Source organism: Corvus moneduloides, chromosome 6 (assembly GCF_009650955.1).
Source record: "Corvus moneduloides isolate bCorMon1 chromosome 6, bCorMon1.pri, whole genome shotgun sequence".
Classification (NCBI taxonomy): domain Eukaryota; kingdom Metazoa; phylum Chordata; class Aves; order Passeriformes; family Corvidae; genus Corvus; species Corvus moneduloides.
The window spans coordinates 39,374,651-39,390,848 of NC_045481.1; the positions used below are offsets into that span (position 1 = coordinate 39,374,651).

The 16,198-nt window shown below is 41.9% G+C and overlaps 1 protein-coding gene across 7 annotated transcripts in view; it reads right to left on the reverse strand.

Annotated features, from left to right (window-relative positions):
- The window catches only part of CKAP5 (cytoskeleton associated protein 5), a 53,916-nt gene extending 37,998 nt beyond the window's left edge, over window positions 1-15,918 (reverse strand). The window contains exons 1-7 of one of the 7 annotated variants that reach the window (XM_032112283.1): window positions 15,800-15,915; window positions 7,789-7,933; window positions 5,776-5,867; window positions 5,048-5,241; window positions 3,734-3,940; window positions 1,125-1,296; window positions 75-207 (exon numbers count right to left, since the gene is read on the reverse strand). In XM_032112283.1, the coding sequence (XP_031968174.1) occupies window positions 75-207; window positions 1,125-1,296; window positions 3,734-3,940; window positions 5,048-5,241; window positions 5,776-5,832 (763 nt within the window). In that variant the 5' untranslated portion in view covers window positions 5,833-5,867; window positions 7,789-7,933; window positions 15,800-15,915. Of the gene's footprint in view, window positions 1-74; window positions 208-1,124; window positions 1,297-3,733; window positions 3,941-5,047; window positions 5,242-5,775; window positions 5,868-7,788; window positions 7,934-11,947; window positions 12,034-12,395; window positions 12,418-14,188; window positions 14,269-15,799 lie in introns of those variants that run through there. The other 6 variants (XM_032112284.1, XM_032112286.1, XM_032112281.1 and 3 more) reach the window with 6 other exon arrangements.
- Between the last annotated feature and the right edge of the window lie 280 nt (window positions 15,919-16,198).

A 16,198-nucleotide genomic window follows, 5' to 3' on the forward strand; every position in this document is an offset into this window, starting at 1 on the left:
CAATTTAAAGCATTCCTTCACAAACTATATACAAGTAATGTACTTGCCAATGCAGTTCAGAGATTGAAGTTTACCTCCATCTGCATCTCCTCCAAGTCCCTGCTGCTGCTCAAATTTTGCTTTCAGCTCCTGTTGGGAACGCAGGAACCTGGTCTGCTTAGGAGCAGCTGATGACACTTTGAACCATTCTTCTTCCAGTTCTTTTAGCTGCCAAAAGGGAAAAGAGTCATTGTATCAGAGACATTATGCACACATTTCAAGACAAGCAACCCATTACAGTTTTCCCATTTCAAAACCAAGATAGCACTATCTTTCAAGTTTTTTTTTCTGCCACTAAAGGAGTGACTTCATTTCACTGTTCAGAAGTCTTTGACTAAGTATATCCACAGAATAGAATACTATTGCAAAGCATTTATGTAAGAACAAACTGTAGAACAGTCAGAATGGTGTGGCCCTCTGTAGATACTTTGAAATAAAAATGGCTGAACATGAAGGAAGCTTTCCTTTACAGCCATGCTATTATTACACACTAAAACTGAGATGAAACACACATACTGAACTACATTTGATGAAACAGTTTGGTTTTTTTTAACCATGCCCTTTTGAAGCAAGCTACTGCTTTCCACCTGAACACAATTAACTCAAGTGGGTAGGAGGAAAGGATGCATAATTTATAAAGTCTTAAAATTATGAAATAGTCTATCTATCATAATGCAATGCCACTTCCTGAAGGGCAACAGTCACATCTTCAGCATCAAACAAGTATGAACAGATGCACAGAGGAAAAAACTTCAGGAAAAAGGAAACTGAGAATGAAAATGATTGACTTGAAGACTTTCAGTTCAAGGGTCTTTTATAAGGGCAACCATTCTACTGCTCAATTTCTATCCTCCGTTTCAGTATGACACTTCACCCCACAACTTCATGTATGTTCAGAGCAACAAAACATTGTTAAAATTTCCTTACAAATGACAAAGAGTGACCAACATTTTGGGTGAAGTTACATGGAGCTAAAAAAACACATTCCAGTTTTGACTGTAAGAATGCCTAACACCACAGAATCAGGGAGGATGACCATCAAAGTGTTTGATCAAATGTTTGGATACAGAAATACTTCTGCCTACCTGAACAGAATTTATGTTCTGCAATGGAGGTTTCAAAGCATCCCTTATCCAACGGTAGATCTCCACAGCAAGGAGTTTGGCTTCGTCTCGAACAGCCTTTTCCCGAGATTCAAAAAGTTTTGGCAATACTTTTATGATTGGCTTCAGTGAGATTATCTTTGAACCAAATTCACTGAAAGTTAAACACACAGAATAGCATCAGTGTCCAGGAACCAGGGAGCAATCCACAAATAAATAATCTTTTAAAAAACAGTCTATGAAAGTCTAACAGTGCACATTCAGCAATTTTGTCATTTACTCAAACCATTACGATAGATATTATTTTGAGATGATGTATGATTTAAAGAATACATGCCCTATCAAAATTAACCTCCACACCCAGTTTGGAATTATAAAATCAGGCCTCTCATATTACTTCAAAGCACTTAATCTAATCTGGTGCTTAAATCGGCTCCCTTGCCGGGGGGGAAAAACAAAAAGAGAAGAAAGAAAGAAGCTGTCCTTAGACCAAAATTTGTATGACCTACTTTTTTTTTTTTTTGTTAAATCAGAATAGAATCTCCTTTGTCTATCCTTGGAAGCAAACTGCAGTAAAAGCATTAGTCACTTTTCCACTTGTTGGACCAGATAATTAGAGTGAGCTTGGGTCATCTTCACAGAAAACACGTGTTGAAATATGTGCTACTGAAAGAACACATGAAACAAGTTTCCCCAGCCAATCACCCGTCCTTGACGGGAGATTCTACATGCTCCTGCACTTAATACACGAAACTTCCTATTTCAATCACTGATGAATGAGAACACAAGAACTTTCTTTTCAAACTCATAGTAAAGTTAACCGCTGTAGTTACTAAGGCATCATAAGTAAATCACCTCAAAAGCAATAAATTTTTTGCTTCAGAAACATTTCTTCTTCTTAATTTTTTTCCACCACACTTTTTCTTATGGTTCCCTCCAATTCAAGTTCCACATAAAAAAGCTAGCAAAAAAGGCTGCTCAAGAACTAAAATCTACATGTCTCACTTTCTACAAATTCTAGTGCACATAATTTTATTTCAACACCAACTATAAAACATACTAAGTACAAAAACCTTCAAGAGGTCTTGGAAATAACACAGTTTATGTGAACAATAAGTTGCCCAATAATTCAATTTTTCTATCATGACTCAAAAAGAGAGCATTTGGGAAAAGTGCCTATGCGAACTTATCAGTATCTAATTCATATAATCTAATTTATGTAACAAGAAAGAACAGAAACCTTAGCACAAGACAGAAAATACCAGAAATTAAACTAGTTATGCATTCAAGCTACCCACCTAGGTACAACATAGACAAATTTTGTTATCAATGCAGAAAGCCTACCAAAGCATAAGAAAAATTTAAGTAGCAACACAGCTCAGAAGCAGAAGATGGAGTTTAAGCCAAGAGGGCTGCATGAGAGTATTTGATCTTAACATCACAAAGATAATAAAATACTACATGTAAGGAAAAAAAAAAAAACGAAACAGATGTGGCACATTTTACAGAAGTAGTTAGTTGAAAGATACTGAGGAAGGTTATGCAGGCTTCTAATTACACTGCACTGTTAAAAGTGTTAAAAGGACATTTAACTAGATAAGCAATTTTAAATAGCTAAAATATGTTCTTAAATATAGGACAGTAGTTTCACATAGCAGAATCATAGGTAATGTGTTAAGCCCAAAGCTTTATTTTAACATTACCAAAGCCTGAAACAATTAGTTTAACAAGGATCATCTCCATGTATGCCTCAGCAAGTTCTCTAAAAGAAATACAGCATAAGGCACTCTCCACATAAATGATACAGTTTTCACGTGAGCTACTTTACTCAGAAAGAAGTGTTTTGTCCATAAATTCCACAATTACCTGTTTCCTTTAAAAAAACACCTAATGGTCAGTAAACTATATATACACCAAGTATAAGAATTTCATAAAGCCCTAGCATTTTTCACTCAAAGGCAGCAAACAAACTTGATGTGGAACCAAAAAATAATGTAATACTGAAGCCTACTACAGCATCTTAAATTGGAATTGATTTTTAGGGAGTACTAGCAGCTCTCCTGGTCAATAAAGGAATTATTATATAGACAATAGAAGCTTACTGTGCAATGAGCTTGGTTTTCTTTTTCTTCTTCTAAAAACACACACTGTGTACCCAATTAAACATGTCCACACCAGTGAAGAAAACAGTGGTTTAAAAAAAACCAAAAAACCAAACTACATTTTAGTTTTCACATCAGTGAGTTTATTACAGATACTCAGAAGAGAAGCTTCACAGTCTGTAACAAGACTCACTAATCTTGCCCTTCTTTCAGAGGCTGGGAAATGCAAGTGTGGTAAACAGTTACCATGAATGAAAAGAGATTCAGATGAGGCTTGTACAACATCGACAACCCTCACATCTAACAGATCCTATGATGCTGTCAACTGTTGTTGCCAAAAAATACCAGTTCAGGAAAGATGCATTCTACTCAACAATAACAAGGGCCTGCTAAAATCTTAAGCAATAAAATTAGACTCCACATATTGCTGGGGTGAGGAAAAAGCAAAGAAGAAAACCACAAAAAACACCATGAACTATAAAAGCTTACCTTAGTGCTTTCCTCAGTGTCTCTATACATGCTACTATGATTTTCGGGTTCTTGTTGTCCAGACCCTTTAATAATTCTTCTTGTATTGCCTCTCCTTTCTCAATTTCTATATACATTAGACATATATCTAGACCCAGCTCTTTTGCTCTGGCCTTTGGCTGATTGAACACTTTATTTACAACTCCAGATGCTACTTCTCCTGTTGTCCTGAAAGGTGAGAGAGTATTACTTTTGAAACATTTACGTGAATTAAGTGTTCTACATCATTATCTACAGAAAAAAACACACGCAACACTGAAACCAGATTAAAACCCAACAAGTCTTCACATAAAAGGGACTACATCTTAAGATAACCTTCAGGGAAATAACCTTTTGTAAGGGATGACTTTGACATCTGGTTTAATTAAAAGAACACAGATCATAGTTAACATGATTCTAACACCAGACTACACCAGTGAATAGTAGACGTTCTCAGGAGTGTATTAACATTCTCTAGTTGAGGTTCACAAAAATGCCATGTCCTGGATTTGTATACGTTGCAATATGTTATCTGTATCAGTACATAATCCCAGGACAGTATTTCACATATCGTTCCAAGCTTCAGATAAACAAAATCATTTACATCACTTTTAAGTCAAGGAGTGTGCAAGGTTGTTAGATTTTTAAACAAAGCTTTGGGTTTATTTGTTTTTAAGTAAGACTTTTATTCATTTAATCAGGTCACAAAGTCAGTGGACAAAAGCACTAATCTAGCCTATTATGTGCTTTTTATTTCACCCTCAGTATGGCCTATTTCATGGGCTAGACAACAGAGAAGTACTAAAAAACATCCAGTGAAGAAATTGGCAGGTATGGAGATTCATATTGGTTATGCTGGATGCAACATCATATAAACCTAACTACATTTTATTTCATGTATGAATTACACAGACATCCACCTGAAAAAAAGGCTCCTTCCTGTACAGGTAAGACTGTTTCAATCACACAAGAACAGAGATTCCAGTTCATAGCACTTACACCACCACATTACTGATTTACTTTTTTTGCCATTTCAGAAATTTTTACTAGCGCCTTCAATAGTTTCTTAGAACACTGCAAGCAATTTGTGACAAATTAATATGCACATGGAGGCCATCCACAAGGAAAGCCTGTCATTTGGCAAGTTCTCTGGATTAGAAAGCAAGATCTGCTCTTAACGAGAGAGATCAGAATTGTTAGTGGCCACTGCACAATTTACATGCAGCTGCAGCCTTTCTCAGAGAGGCACATTAAACTGTCCTAACAGCCTAAGAGCAGCAAGGAAAGGCTACTTACTTCCCAGCTACATGAGCATTTTCAACATAAGCAAGAGCTGCTTCCAGTCCTTTCAGCTGAGCCACTGCATTGGAGTCAGTCACAAATTTCTTTATCAATCCAAGATACTTGGACCATTCAGGACTCTTTTCATCATCTATCTTCTGGAAGAGCTTCAGGGCTTCTTCATAACCGTTTAATCTGGCTTTCCATAGCTGGGAGCAGAAATTGGACATTTAAATGTTGTGCTAGTACAACCTTAACTCACCAATCTCACAAAGCTCTTCAACCATACTTGAAAGTATACTCATCAAGCTGGCACCTGCAGATTTCTCCTCAATGTCTATATTAATAACATGCAACAGGACAAAATACTTGTTTTTCTCCTGCCAAGAATGACCTGGATAGAGAGATGCCAGTCTTCCCCACTGCTCTTCCTAAGTTCTAGCAACCACCAATGAGGAGGTGGGAGCCCAACAATAGCTGCAGCTACAGATGAGTAATTTCTCCACATGAATGAGCGAACTGATCTTTCAGTGCACAAGCTTATGCCATACCATGCTACTAAAATCTGCTTAATAAAGGTTATTCAACCTCTAGGTTGGATAGAGCTGATGCAGTTTCAGAGCTGTTAATACTCACACCATGCAGCTGTCAAGATTACCTAACTATCGTGTATTTAGATAGAGAAGCACTACAAAATCACCAGAAGCAGAGATACGCAGCAAGCCAAATCCAAGATTTCCTACCTTGTGTTCACATTTCTGATCAATGGGCAGCTTCATCCACTCACTGTCGTCCCCCATTGTAAATCAAGCTCTCTCTATAACTACAGTAATTTCTGTGGAGATAAGGACAAGTTAGAAAACAGAAAAATACATATTGGGTGTATCCATAGTTATACCTAAAAAGTACAAAAACACAAAACAAAAAAACCCCAACCCCCCTCCCCCCCCCCCACTTCTGTAGCAAATCTCATCGCTAATATGCGATCCAAGGTTGTAATTATATTTCGGTACAGACCTTGAAGACCAGACCACTACTTCACTATTTTTTAAGCCCTAGAAAATTACCAGAAGCCATTAAAGATTAGAGAGCAGTGCAGTTTGTAGTATTTCTGACACTACAAGTCTCAGTCAGTGAAAGTTTTAGTAAGCCAAAAAAGCATGTGGAATATAACCTCACCTAAGCTTGAGGAAGAATGTACTACAGCTAAAGGCATTAAACCAAAGTGAGTTGCCATCAACATTAAACACTGACTCTTACTGACACATGCTTTTAGCAACAGGTGCCATGAATCAGTGTCAAAAAATAATCAGATGCAAGTGTAAGGACAGTCATTTTAACAATTTTACAAACAGCACAACTGAAATGAACAGTTACTGAGAAGAACGAAACCCATTTTTGCCCTAATTCTAATGTAGGCAGCATCAGCAACTGTCAACAAGAGATCAATTTCTTGCCACGTGTAAGGTTCAAATCCTTACTCATTCAAGTTTTAGTGGTTCCCCCTTCCCTTTAGATTAAAATAAGAACACTATTACAGTATGACAGATGAGATCTCAGGCTCAATGCCTGTCTCAGACTTATTGTACAACTAACCTGACTGCTCAGAAAATAATGAGAGAACATGTCTGATGCAGAGAGATCAGCAAAATGAAAATAGCAGCAGCAGTAAAAAGAGCTCCCAGTGTTATTTATACACACAAAATCAAACTAGAGATGGAGTAACACATTTCAACACACCAGTTTGAATTCACAGACCAAGCCCAAAACTCTATAACCCGACCATATACAACAATTAATCACTACAGGCATATAAGCACACAACACTAGTAGAATGCTCCTAACAGAAATTCAGCCTATACCAGCAAAACTGTATACTTTAGCATACAAAGTATTTCACCTAATACTCAGAGGTTCTCTGTAGAAAATTAATCCCTTGAATTAGGAGTGTATTTCCACTCACATAAATTAATATAAGCAAGTTCTTCAAAGCCTTCTGGTCAGCCACACAACACTTACAGACACAGCTAACTCGACGGCAAAATTAGGCTAGCAACAGCCTCCGGTAAAAACAACCTTTTTTATTCCTTCCTAGATTAGTTAGAAGATACTTAAAAAAATAACAACCCAACCTCCCAATAATTAAAAAACAAAAACCATTAAGAAACACAAAGAACTCCAAAACCCCTACCTGTCACCAACACACAGAGCCTCACAGCAAATTACACTAAACTTGCCTTAAATATTTACAAGTTCCTATGGATGTTAATACTGTTCTCACTATAAATGCATGAACTATTAATTTGCCCAATGGCAGTAAAACAAGAGTCAATGTCAGAACACAAGTTGACTACATATATAAACAAGTGTATCCAAGCATTATTATGGTTTGTCCTTCTCATTTCCTTTCTCATCAAACAAACAACAATATGGCTATTTTTTCTTGACATCAGCACAGTGGTACCAAGTGTGCTTCTAAAGAAAAAAAAAATCTTTTTGGGAGGGCCAAAGAACTGTAAACCACTAAGAATGAAAGGATCTGCTCATTATGTAAGAAGAAAAGCACTCAGAAGTGAGGCTACCTAAAATCCATTCTACTGAACTGTTAATTCTGTTTCACTACCTTTCTAACTGTTCAACTTACTGAAAAACAAAACAAAACCCTAGTCACAGCATTCCTCCATGTCAGGAATTGACAAAAACGGCACTCCAAATTAAACTTTACAATAAGAATACAACTCAAAGGCCATACCAACCTCAAACAATCATACGAGGTCAAAAGGGCAAGTGAGTTACTGCATCCAAACCTCATCAGCCTTTTGCAATGGATCTGCTTTCATCTGTTTAAATTCCTGCTTATGTTTTCTCTGCCCCAACCTCTCCTCTTATCCCTCCTTCAGCCTAGTGAAAGAGTTCAAAATTAAATAGAAATTAGACTCCTGATTCAAACTCAATGCATTTTACCTATTAAAAAAACAACCTAACAAAAAATCCAAACCCATCAAAAACCAAAAATCAAACACGCACACCAAAACAACACAAAAAAAGCACCACCCCACACCCAAAAGCATGGCAAACACAGAGGTGGGGGGTAAAATAGATCTAATTCTATGAAGGTGGTGACTTCTCTCCAAAAGCAAGAAATGAGACTGAATTTACATGAAAAGCTTTCCAAACAGCCAACCTAGCAAAGGATGCAGGAGTGCCCTAGGGTGAACACAGTTTCCAGCAGTAAAATTCCCTATCACTCAAGTTAGTTCTGCAGCCAAGTGCCATCAGCAAAGACAGCTTTGCCAGTATAAAATGAGATTGTATTAGGAATATCTTCATTTTAATGCACCAGTACAGAAATAATGGAGTACTTCCTCAGTGTGGATGCAGACAACATAAATAGATGCAGTGGTTTCTTCCCAGTGTCACATACACCTTTGTGAAGAACAAGCAGAGTGAACTTCATAGAAAATTAGGTAGTTCTGATTCTTAATCAGAAACTTGGAACTAACTCAAGCTATTGCCTCTTTGTATTTTGTTGTTGTTGTTGAAGAACACATGAGGAACCAATACAAGGATAACAGCTATTCACAACAAAAAAAAAGGGGGGGGGAAGAAAGCACTAACACACCTGCCAGCAACAGAAACAACAGGATAAAATTTTGAAACCTGTATTAGACATCTAAACTCTGTTTTTTAGAAAACTGACAAAAGCATGAACTTCCTACTTCAACAATAAAAAGAAACATTTATTTCTCTCTGGAGATCCGTTCTGCCAAGGAAAGAAGTCTCATTGTAGGACAGTCCTCAATCAAGTACTACAAACCTCAATTCAGTTCAAACCCTAGTCAATAGCAACTCTATTAAAAAGGCTTGTCCATTACAGGACTAATACTGATTTACAATTATTTTTGCCCGTACACATATACAACAGTTGACTGCCACAAAGTACAACCTTTTGCTTGTACACTAGCGATACATTACAGAATCTAGAAGAAAAGGATCTAGGATTTCCCTTCCCACATCACAATGTACTCACCTTGGGGGGATCACACATAATAAAGAGAGACAGAAGGAGGGAAGCTGAATGACCATGAAACAGCATTTCACCTATTTTTTCAGTCTAGTCAATTCAGTTCCCCTACTACTTTCTGTCATTAACATCTACAATCAATACTTCAATTAAAAAATGGGTTAAGTTGCCTTCTACACTGACTCTGGCATCTAAAAATAGTGATAAAATTATACTTCCCCCAGCAATTGACAAATCCCTCTAGAACAGAATTTCTCAGAAAGTATTCCATGGTCACAGAGGGAAAGCTCCTTCTTAAACATCCAGTCTTTCTAGCTTCATCACTGCTCACATTTGTCCAAATGCCAAGATTTTGTACTGTCTACATCTTGCATTTACAAGAATAAAAGACAGTTGCTTCTCCTTTCAATTAAGTCACTGGGTTCTGTATAATCATAGTGTATCCCACATTTGACAAAAAGGTTTTTCTTAAAAGCTTCTTTGCAAAGACACGTAAACCTCAAGTCCTTCTCAACATCCAAGTAGCAAGTGACCTCATTATACGGTAACACAGCTAAATTCTGTTATTACTAGTGAATTTGCAGCAATGAAGCGTTTGACCTACATAGATTTTTTCTGTTGCCACAACTTGGAACAAACAGAATTAAGACTTTCAGTAACAACATTCACTTTGTAAAATCCAGAAAACAATACTTCTGAAGCAACTGAACCACCAAAGTTAGTTTTGTGAGAGACATCTGTCATAAAACTGGTCAATGCAACATTTCCAAAAGCAAGTCACCTGAGAAATCTGTAGTGGAAATGAAGAACAAATCTTCCCTGACAGTTCTTGGCAGGGCAAGTTTATATTATGGAACAGTGAGAAAATGAAGACTATCAAGAAAAGAACAGGATCTTTTTAAGGGAGATCACGCAAGATGTGGCAAGAGTGGAAAGCATTTACAAGGTAGCATAAATGCAAGAGTTTCAAATGTAAAAGTGAAAATTCTCAAATGAATGTAAGTAAGTTTGGAAACAAATTTACCAACACATTAAAAGATTGTGGCAAAGTATCAAAACATCAAAGTTTGGATTAACCATGCACTACTCTGAGCAGCTCCTACTCAACTTCCAAATAAATGCTTTTCCAGCTACAATTTTGAGAGCTGAACTGCATTAACATTATAGGTTATAGCATGGGGTACCGCTAAGGAAAAGTCTTTCCATCATTAACATTGGGAAATGTGATTTCTTTTGAAGCATACATTCATCACCTATCATTACATTTTATTGTGAAGTGTCAGCTTCCAGACGATTTTCTACAGATGTACAATGGCAAAATAGGAAGCCATTTTATGCTAAACAAAACCAGCTGTTTATTGATACTGACTGTCTACTTCTCCCTACTCATGTTCACCTATTGAATACTACTGTGGCACAAGAACATCATCAAATATTTTCATATTTTGAAAGATTCTCAAAAGCATTACTCAAGACTAAGTTCTGAGAAATCAAGACAGGTCTTTTTAAAGGAAAAATCTGTTTGAAATGTTCCTATACAGTAGGGCACAAATTTGGAGTGTATATGGTTGGATGTCACATTTCAGATAAAACTGTACTTCCTGCAAGACAGATCTCTGTTAGTGCAGCCACAGTTTTCCTAGCAGAAAAAATTTTGTTTGTTTATTCATTTAATGGCAGTTTTGGGTCACATTTGCTCTTCGGCTCTGAAACAATGAAATTTCACTCTCTTAGAAGTTTAGTCCAACATGGGTTTTTTGTATTTGCTAGCCAAACCTTCCCATTGGACGCAACATAAAGTAGATCGGAAAAAAGGTTGAAGACTCAAGTAATCATAACACAGTAGGCAATAAAAATTTTACCAAATTTTAAAGGCTGGCATTTTCAATTGACAGATGAATTATAACTTGCAAGATACAAGATTCTTGCTGAAAAAAATAGCAAAACCTCAGAATAATGAAAAGAAAAAGGAGAAATGCATGCTAAAGAGAAGCTACGGCTTCAGCAGCAATGAAATGGCATTCACGAACAAACAGCATTAAATTCTCTCTTGCCTGCTCTAACTTGTATGTCCTAACTCACCTCAGTGAAATTTTAACAGCATAAATGACAAGTCATTGGTAAGAGATATAAATACTTAGTTTCTCTGGAAGGATAAGTTTTAATACATGGCCTGTGAAAGTAACCAGGGCCGTTCTTTTCCACTCATCTAAAAGTGAAAGACAATGCAAAATAAACTGACCTTCTGTTACAGCAAAGACCAAAAGCAATTTCTAACTGCATGGGTAAGCCTGGAGTGAAGCCAGTCTTACGGAGACAAGAAGGGCAAAAGGGAAAAGGGCAACCCACGGGCAAGTGCACAGGCATGCACTGACATAATTCTAAGGATGGACTGTTGGAGTGAAAGATGTCGGTGGGACTGTGCTTATAAGCTGTAAAGTCCCCCACCCCTCAAGAGGTTTTACAAAGCTCAGGCATGAAAAGGCTCATGCGATGTTCTTTAAAAGGACGGCCTGAACTGCTGATGAAGGAAAGCTCCCGCGGAGACATCACTAGCTTCCTCCTTCGCCAAGGGAAGCTCCCTCCAGCACGGCTTCCCTCTGCAACTAGCGGCGCCCCCGCCATGCCCAGCACCTTCCAGAAGAGCACCCCCTCCACTTCTGCCCGCAGCCCCAGATGCGTCCCCGCCAGCCCAGCGATGTTTCCCGTTCCGCGGGTGTCTAGCCGCAGGCCGCGGCCGGGCACGGCGAGCAGGCCGCCCGCCCGCCCGGCATTGTCTCTGCCCGCCGCCTCCGCCCCACGGCCCGGCCAGGCCGGGCCGGCCCGGGCCAAGCCCTGCCAGCGTCGCCGCGCACCGCCCGCGGCTTGGCCGGGCCGGGCCGGACACTCACCCTGACAGCTCCGGGCCGGCTCCCGGCGGCAGCAGGCGGGAACCACGGGCGGGCCGGGACGAGCCCCTCCCCGCCGCGGGCGGGGCTCGGGGCGCCGCGGCCGCACCTGGGCGGGAGCCGGCCCGCGCCGGGGCCAAACAAAGGCGGGCAGGGCAGGGCAGGGCAGCGCCAGCCCCGCTGCGCTGACCCCGCAGCAGCCCCGGGCACACCGCGCTCCCTTCCCGCCACCGCGGAGCAGCCCCCGCGGGGCCAGGCGGGCGGCGGCGGGCGCTGCGCTGCACGGCCCTGCCGGCGGCTGCGGTGCCGCCTCCCGGCGGGGAAGGGGCCGCCGGGCCGGCGACCAGTGACCAGCTCGGCCCGCCAGGCCTGCTGTCCTCATGAGTCATACCCCGAACGCCCATACCCGTCAGAACAATTACTACTCTAACACAGGGAGCTGCGGTCATACCCGAGCATGCAGCAGACATTATCCCAGGCCACCAATCATCCAGCAATCCCTAATCGAAGGAGGGAGCGGTTCTGAAATCCGACAGGAGGAACGAGGCCAGCCGTGGGGAAGGAGAAACAGTGCCTTCCAAAGGAGGTACGAACGAAGAGCCTATACCATCCCCGCATTTCATGCTGCTGCGAGATGTGTAATGACAGCACTCTGGTGGAGCTGATTCATCAGCAATCTCTCTAGCCCATCGTCTGACATTTTGAGACGCCTTTTCTACAGTGACAATAGCAACTGAAGATGCTGGTATGGTGGAAACTGGCTGTCACTAGCTTCCTCCTCAGAAGAGCATCAAGCCATGTGATGCAAGGCTGTATTTCTCCAGCCATCTTTTTAGCTAGCTGAAGAAAGAAGCCTCCTCTAGGCACTGCGAGCACCAGCCATGCTCCCCACTGAATAACTGTCCAAGTTACTTTTCCTACCACCTCACTCTGTCCCCTGCAACAGGAAGGTATGGACATGCACAGCAGATTCTGCTTTTCAACATCTGACGTTTACAGAAATCGAGCTATCATAGAGACAAGCCCAGATAATATACAACTGCTCAGGTCAAGAGACTCTTTATTCAAACAAGCCAGAGCAACACTGCTTGGTGCAAGGCAATATTTAGTTTAAACACAAAGGTACAGGGCTTTTCCATATCACTTCAGAACTCCACCCATATAACATGAACCACTGGGAACATTCTACAACAAAGCATCAGCAACGACAGCAACACCTTATTAGTCTTAGGCTATGTTGTCTTGAACCAACTACTCTGCTACAGATGCAAATGGCTTTAATGCCATCCTACTCTGGCAAAGACTTGACAAACCATTTACATTAAATAATTTACAAACAAATTAGCAATACAAGTTTATACATTTCTTTTATAAACCATATAAGGACAGCTGATGGTAGTGTGGAGCAGAGGAGAATTAGGAACAGGGAAAAAGGGAACCAGATGAACACTGACCATGATTTTGAAAACCTTAATTAGAAGGTTTGCAAGCATTTACATCTCTCATGTGTCCTTCCAATCATACATCCTACCCAACAAAATCCTCCAAATTAGATAATTAAGATAGGTATCTCTACTCCACAGAACATTCAGAGCAATTTCTAATTGTGTGTACTGTTCAAGATGTGTGTTAAGTGACGTACAAGAAAGGGCAAAAAGAAGTGCTACATCTGCAGATGACAACTGGGTAGCAAAAAACAAATACAAAAAAGGATTGACTGAAGGAGCATACAACATGCCAAGTGCATTTCAGCTGTAAATCTATCACTGAACACACAGAGTGAAACAATTTATAACATTACACTGAAATTCAGGTTTTCTGTACTGACTATTAAACAAAACAAGATCTTCCCGTTTCAGCAGATGCTGATATGAGAGCACAGCCCCACCGTGGCAGACCATGTTTTCAGAAGCAGAGGGCCAGCTTACATAGCTGGCCCATACAAGGGAAAGGACAAGAGCCAGCATGAAAGTTAAGTCTGACAAAATACAAGTCCTATGTGTACAAGAACCAGGAATCATGTTTCATCACCATGCATTCCCTTTTTTTATATTAGAACATCAAGGGAGAAGCTTTCCATCAATACAGATCTAAAGCAGTCTGAATAACTCCCATACTTCTGAAATTTAAATTTCTGTTGAAGTCATCACATCATCTTTTCCTAGTTAATGTACCCAACTTTGTGGTTTTGAGAATTACTTTCAATACATCTACAACCATTTGTTCAGAAACAGTCTGTCGTACCTGAAGGCCGTTTACCAGGGATTCTGCTTTGATATATCACTCTCTCAATGTTGCTTATAAGGCTTAGCCCTATCACAGTTCTTGAAGGAAAAAAAAAAAAAAAAAAAAAAAAAAAAAAAAGTGAAGCTATCAGTTCAATATGGGGGGAAGCTACCAAAACAGCAAAGTTTAAAGAGAAATCAAGTCTGAGGCAGGAAAACCAAATCAAATTCTAAATTTTGCAGTATCAACTGATCTCATGTTGGACGCCAAAGAGTCAAAACTATACAGGCAAGTTGCACTCAATCATTCTTCCTTCTGAGCTGAACCTATCTCAAAGTTTTAGTAACAGACTTTTGTGAGTAGACTTTTAGAATACTCCAATATTTGAGACTCCATGCATTCTGAAATAAGCAGCTTTACAGTTTCAAACTAATAGATTCACTGAAAGCCTATAGCAATGCTTTCTTTGATACACCACAAATACATAAGGAAGGGCTCCCATAGCTGGTAGCTCAACATCCCGACAGCTACTCATCCCCTTCTCACCTGCACAAGGCAACTGTAACTGCACTGCAGTTCAGCAGATATAGCAAAAAATCAAACACTAAACACAAAATAAATCAGTGAAAAATAAAAATCTCAGACAGATGATACAGAGCAAACATAAATCAATTAGAAAACTGTAGCTTTTTTAATTTTTTTTTTTTTATTCTTAGAACAGAATCCAGGTTTGCTTAAGGTGCACAGAGGTATCGTTCCTCAGCCTCTGTCATGCAAAACTTCGGGTCTCCCACTGACAGAGAGCCAAATTCAGGAGGAAAACCCTCTGTACACCAACCTGAAAATTACTGTCTTTGGAAGAATCACAAGACTGTCTGATTCAGAAACAAAATCAAATGCAATGGTGGAAAGGTGTGTGTGCAGAAGCATGGGACACACATTTCTATCCAGCCCCTCTTCGCATACACTAGAGAGAATCCAACAGGAAGCATCTCCTGGTGAGAGGCTCTGGCAATCTTAACAATTGCACCCAACAACACAGCTGCAGAAATAAGAGATGAGCTCGCGCCTCTTGTCTGAAGACTAGTCACCCCAGAGAACGTTTTTCTTAGGACATTCTGGAGGGGAAACAAACCCTACACGCAGCCTCGGGGGACAGAAGGCGTCCGGTCCGCATCTCCCCCGCGGGGTGCCCGGCTCCCCCGCAAGCCCCCGGGCCCACTCTTCCGGCCGCCTCCCAGGGAAGGCCCCGACCAGCAGCCCCAGGCCCACAACGACGACAGGACGGAAGCAACCGCAGCGGAACCGCCGAGCCCGCGGCTCTCACCGGCCCCATCGCCCTTCGCTTCGCGGGCGGCCCGAGCGAGCTACACCTCCCCAGCGCGGCGCGGTACAGGCCGCGGCCTCTCAGCGCTACCACCCGCAATCCTCGAGCCGCCGGGCTCTGGAGGCGGATGCCGGTGCAGCCCGCGGGCCCGGGCCATCCCCATGGGGAGATGCCGCACCGCTGGGACTACGCCTCCACACGGTCCCCGGGAGAAACGGGGAGGCTCGACCCTGGCGGAGGAGGAAGGCCTACCCACCCTCCCACGGGCGCGGGAAGCGGACAGGAAAGAGATCGCGGCTCACCGGGGAAGGGACAAGGACGGCAGGGCTCACCCGGGCCCGGCGGGTCGGGCCGGCGACGGTCCGGCGGCTGCTCGGCGGGGTTTGAAATCGCCAGCACCGCCCGCACCTCCCAGTGTCCGCCGCGCCCATTGGCCGCTGCAGGCCCCGCCCGCACTCGCGCCCGCGCCCCTTATTGGCCCGTTTGAATCCGGCAGCCGCAGCGCGTGCTCTCCGCGCGCTCCCGAGACGGCGGCACCGCCGCGGAGGGAACGCGCAGCACGGCCGGGCGCGCCCCGCTCGGTGAGCACCGGCACGCCTCCCCCCCGCTCTCTCGGCCGGGCGCGCCCCGCTCGGTGAGCACCGGCACGCCTCCCCCCCGCTCTCTCGGCCGGGCGCGCCCCGCTCGGTGAGCACCGGCAC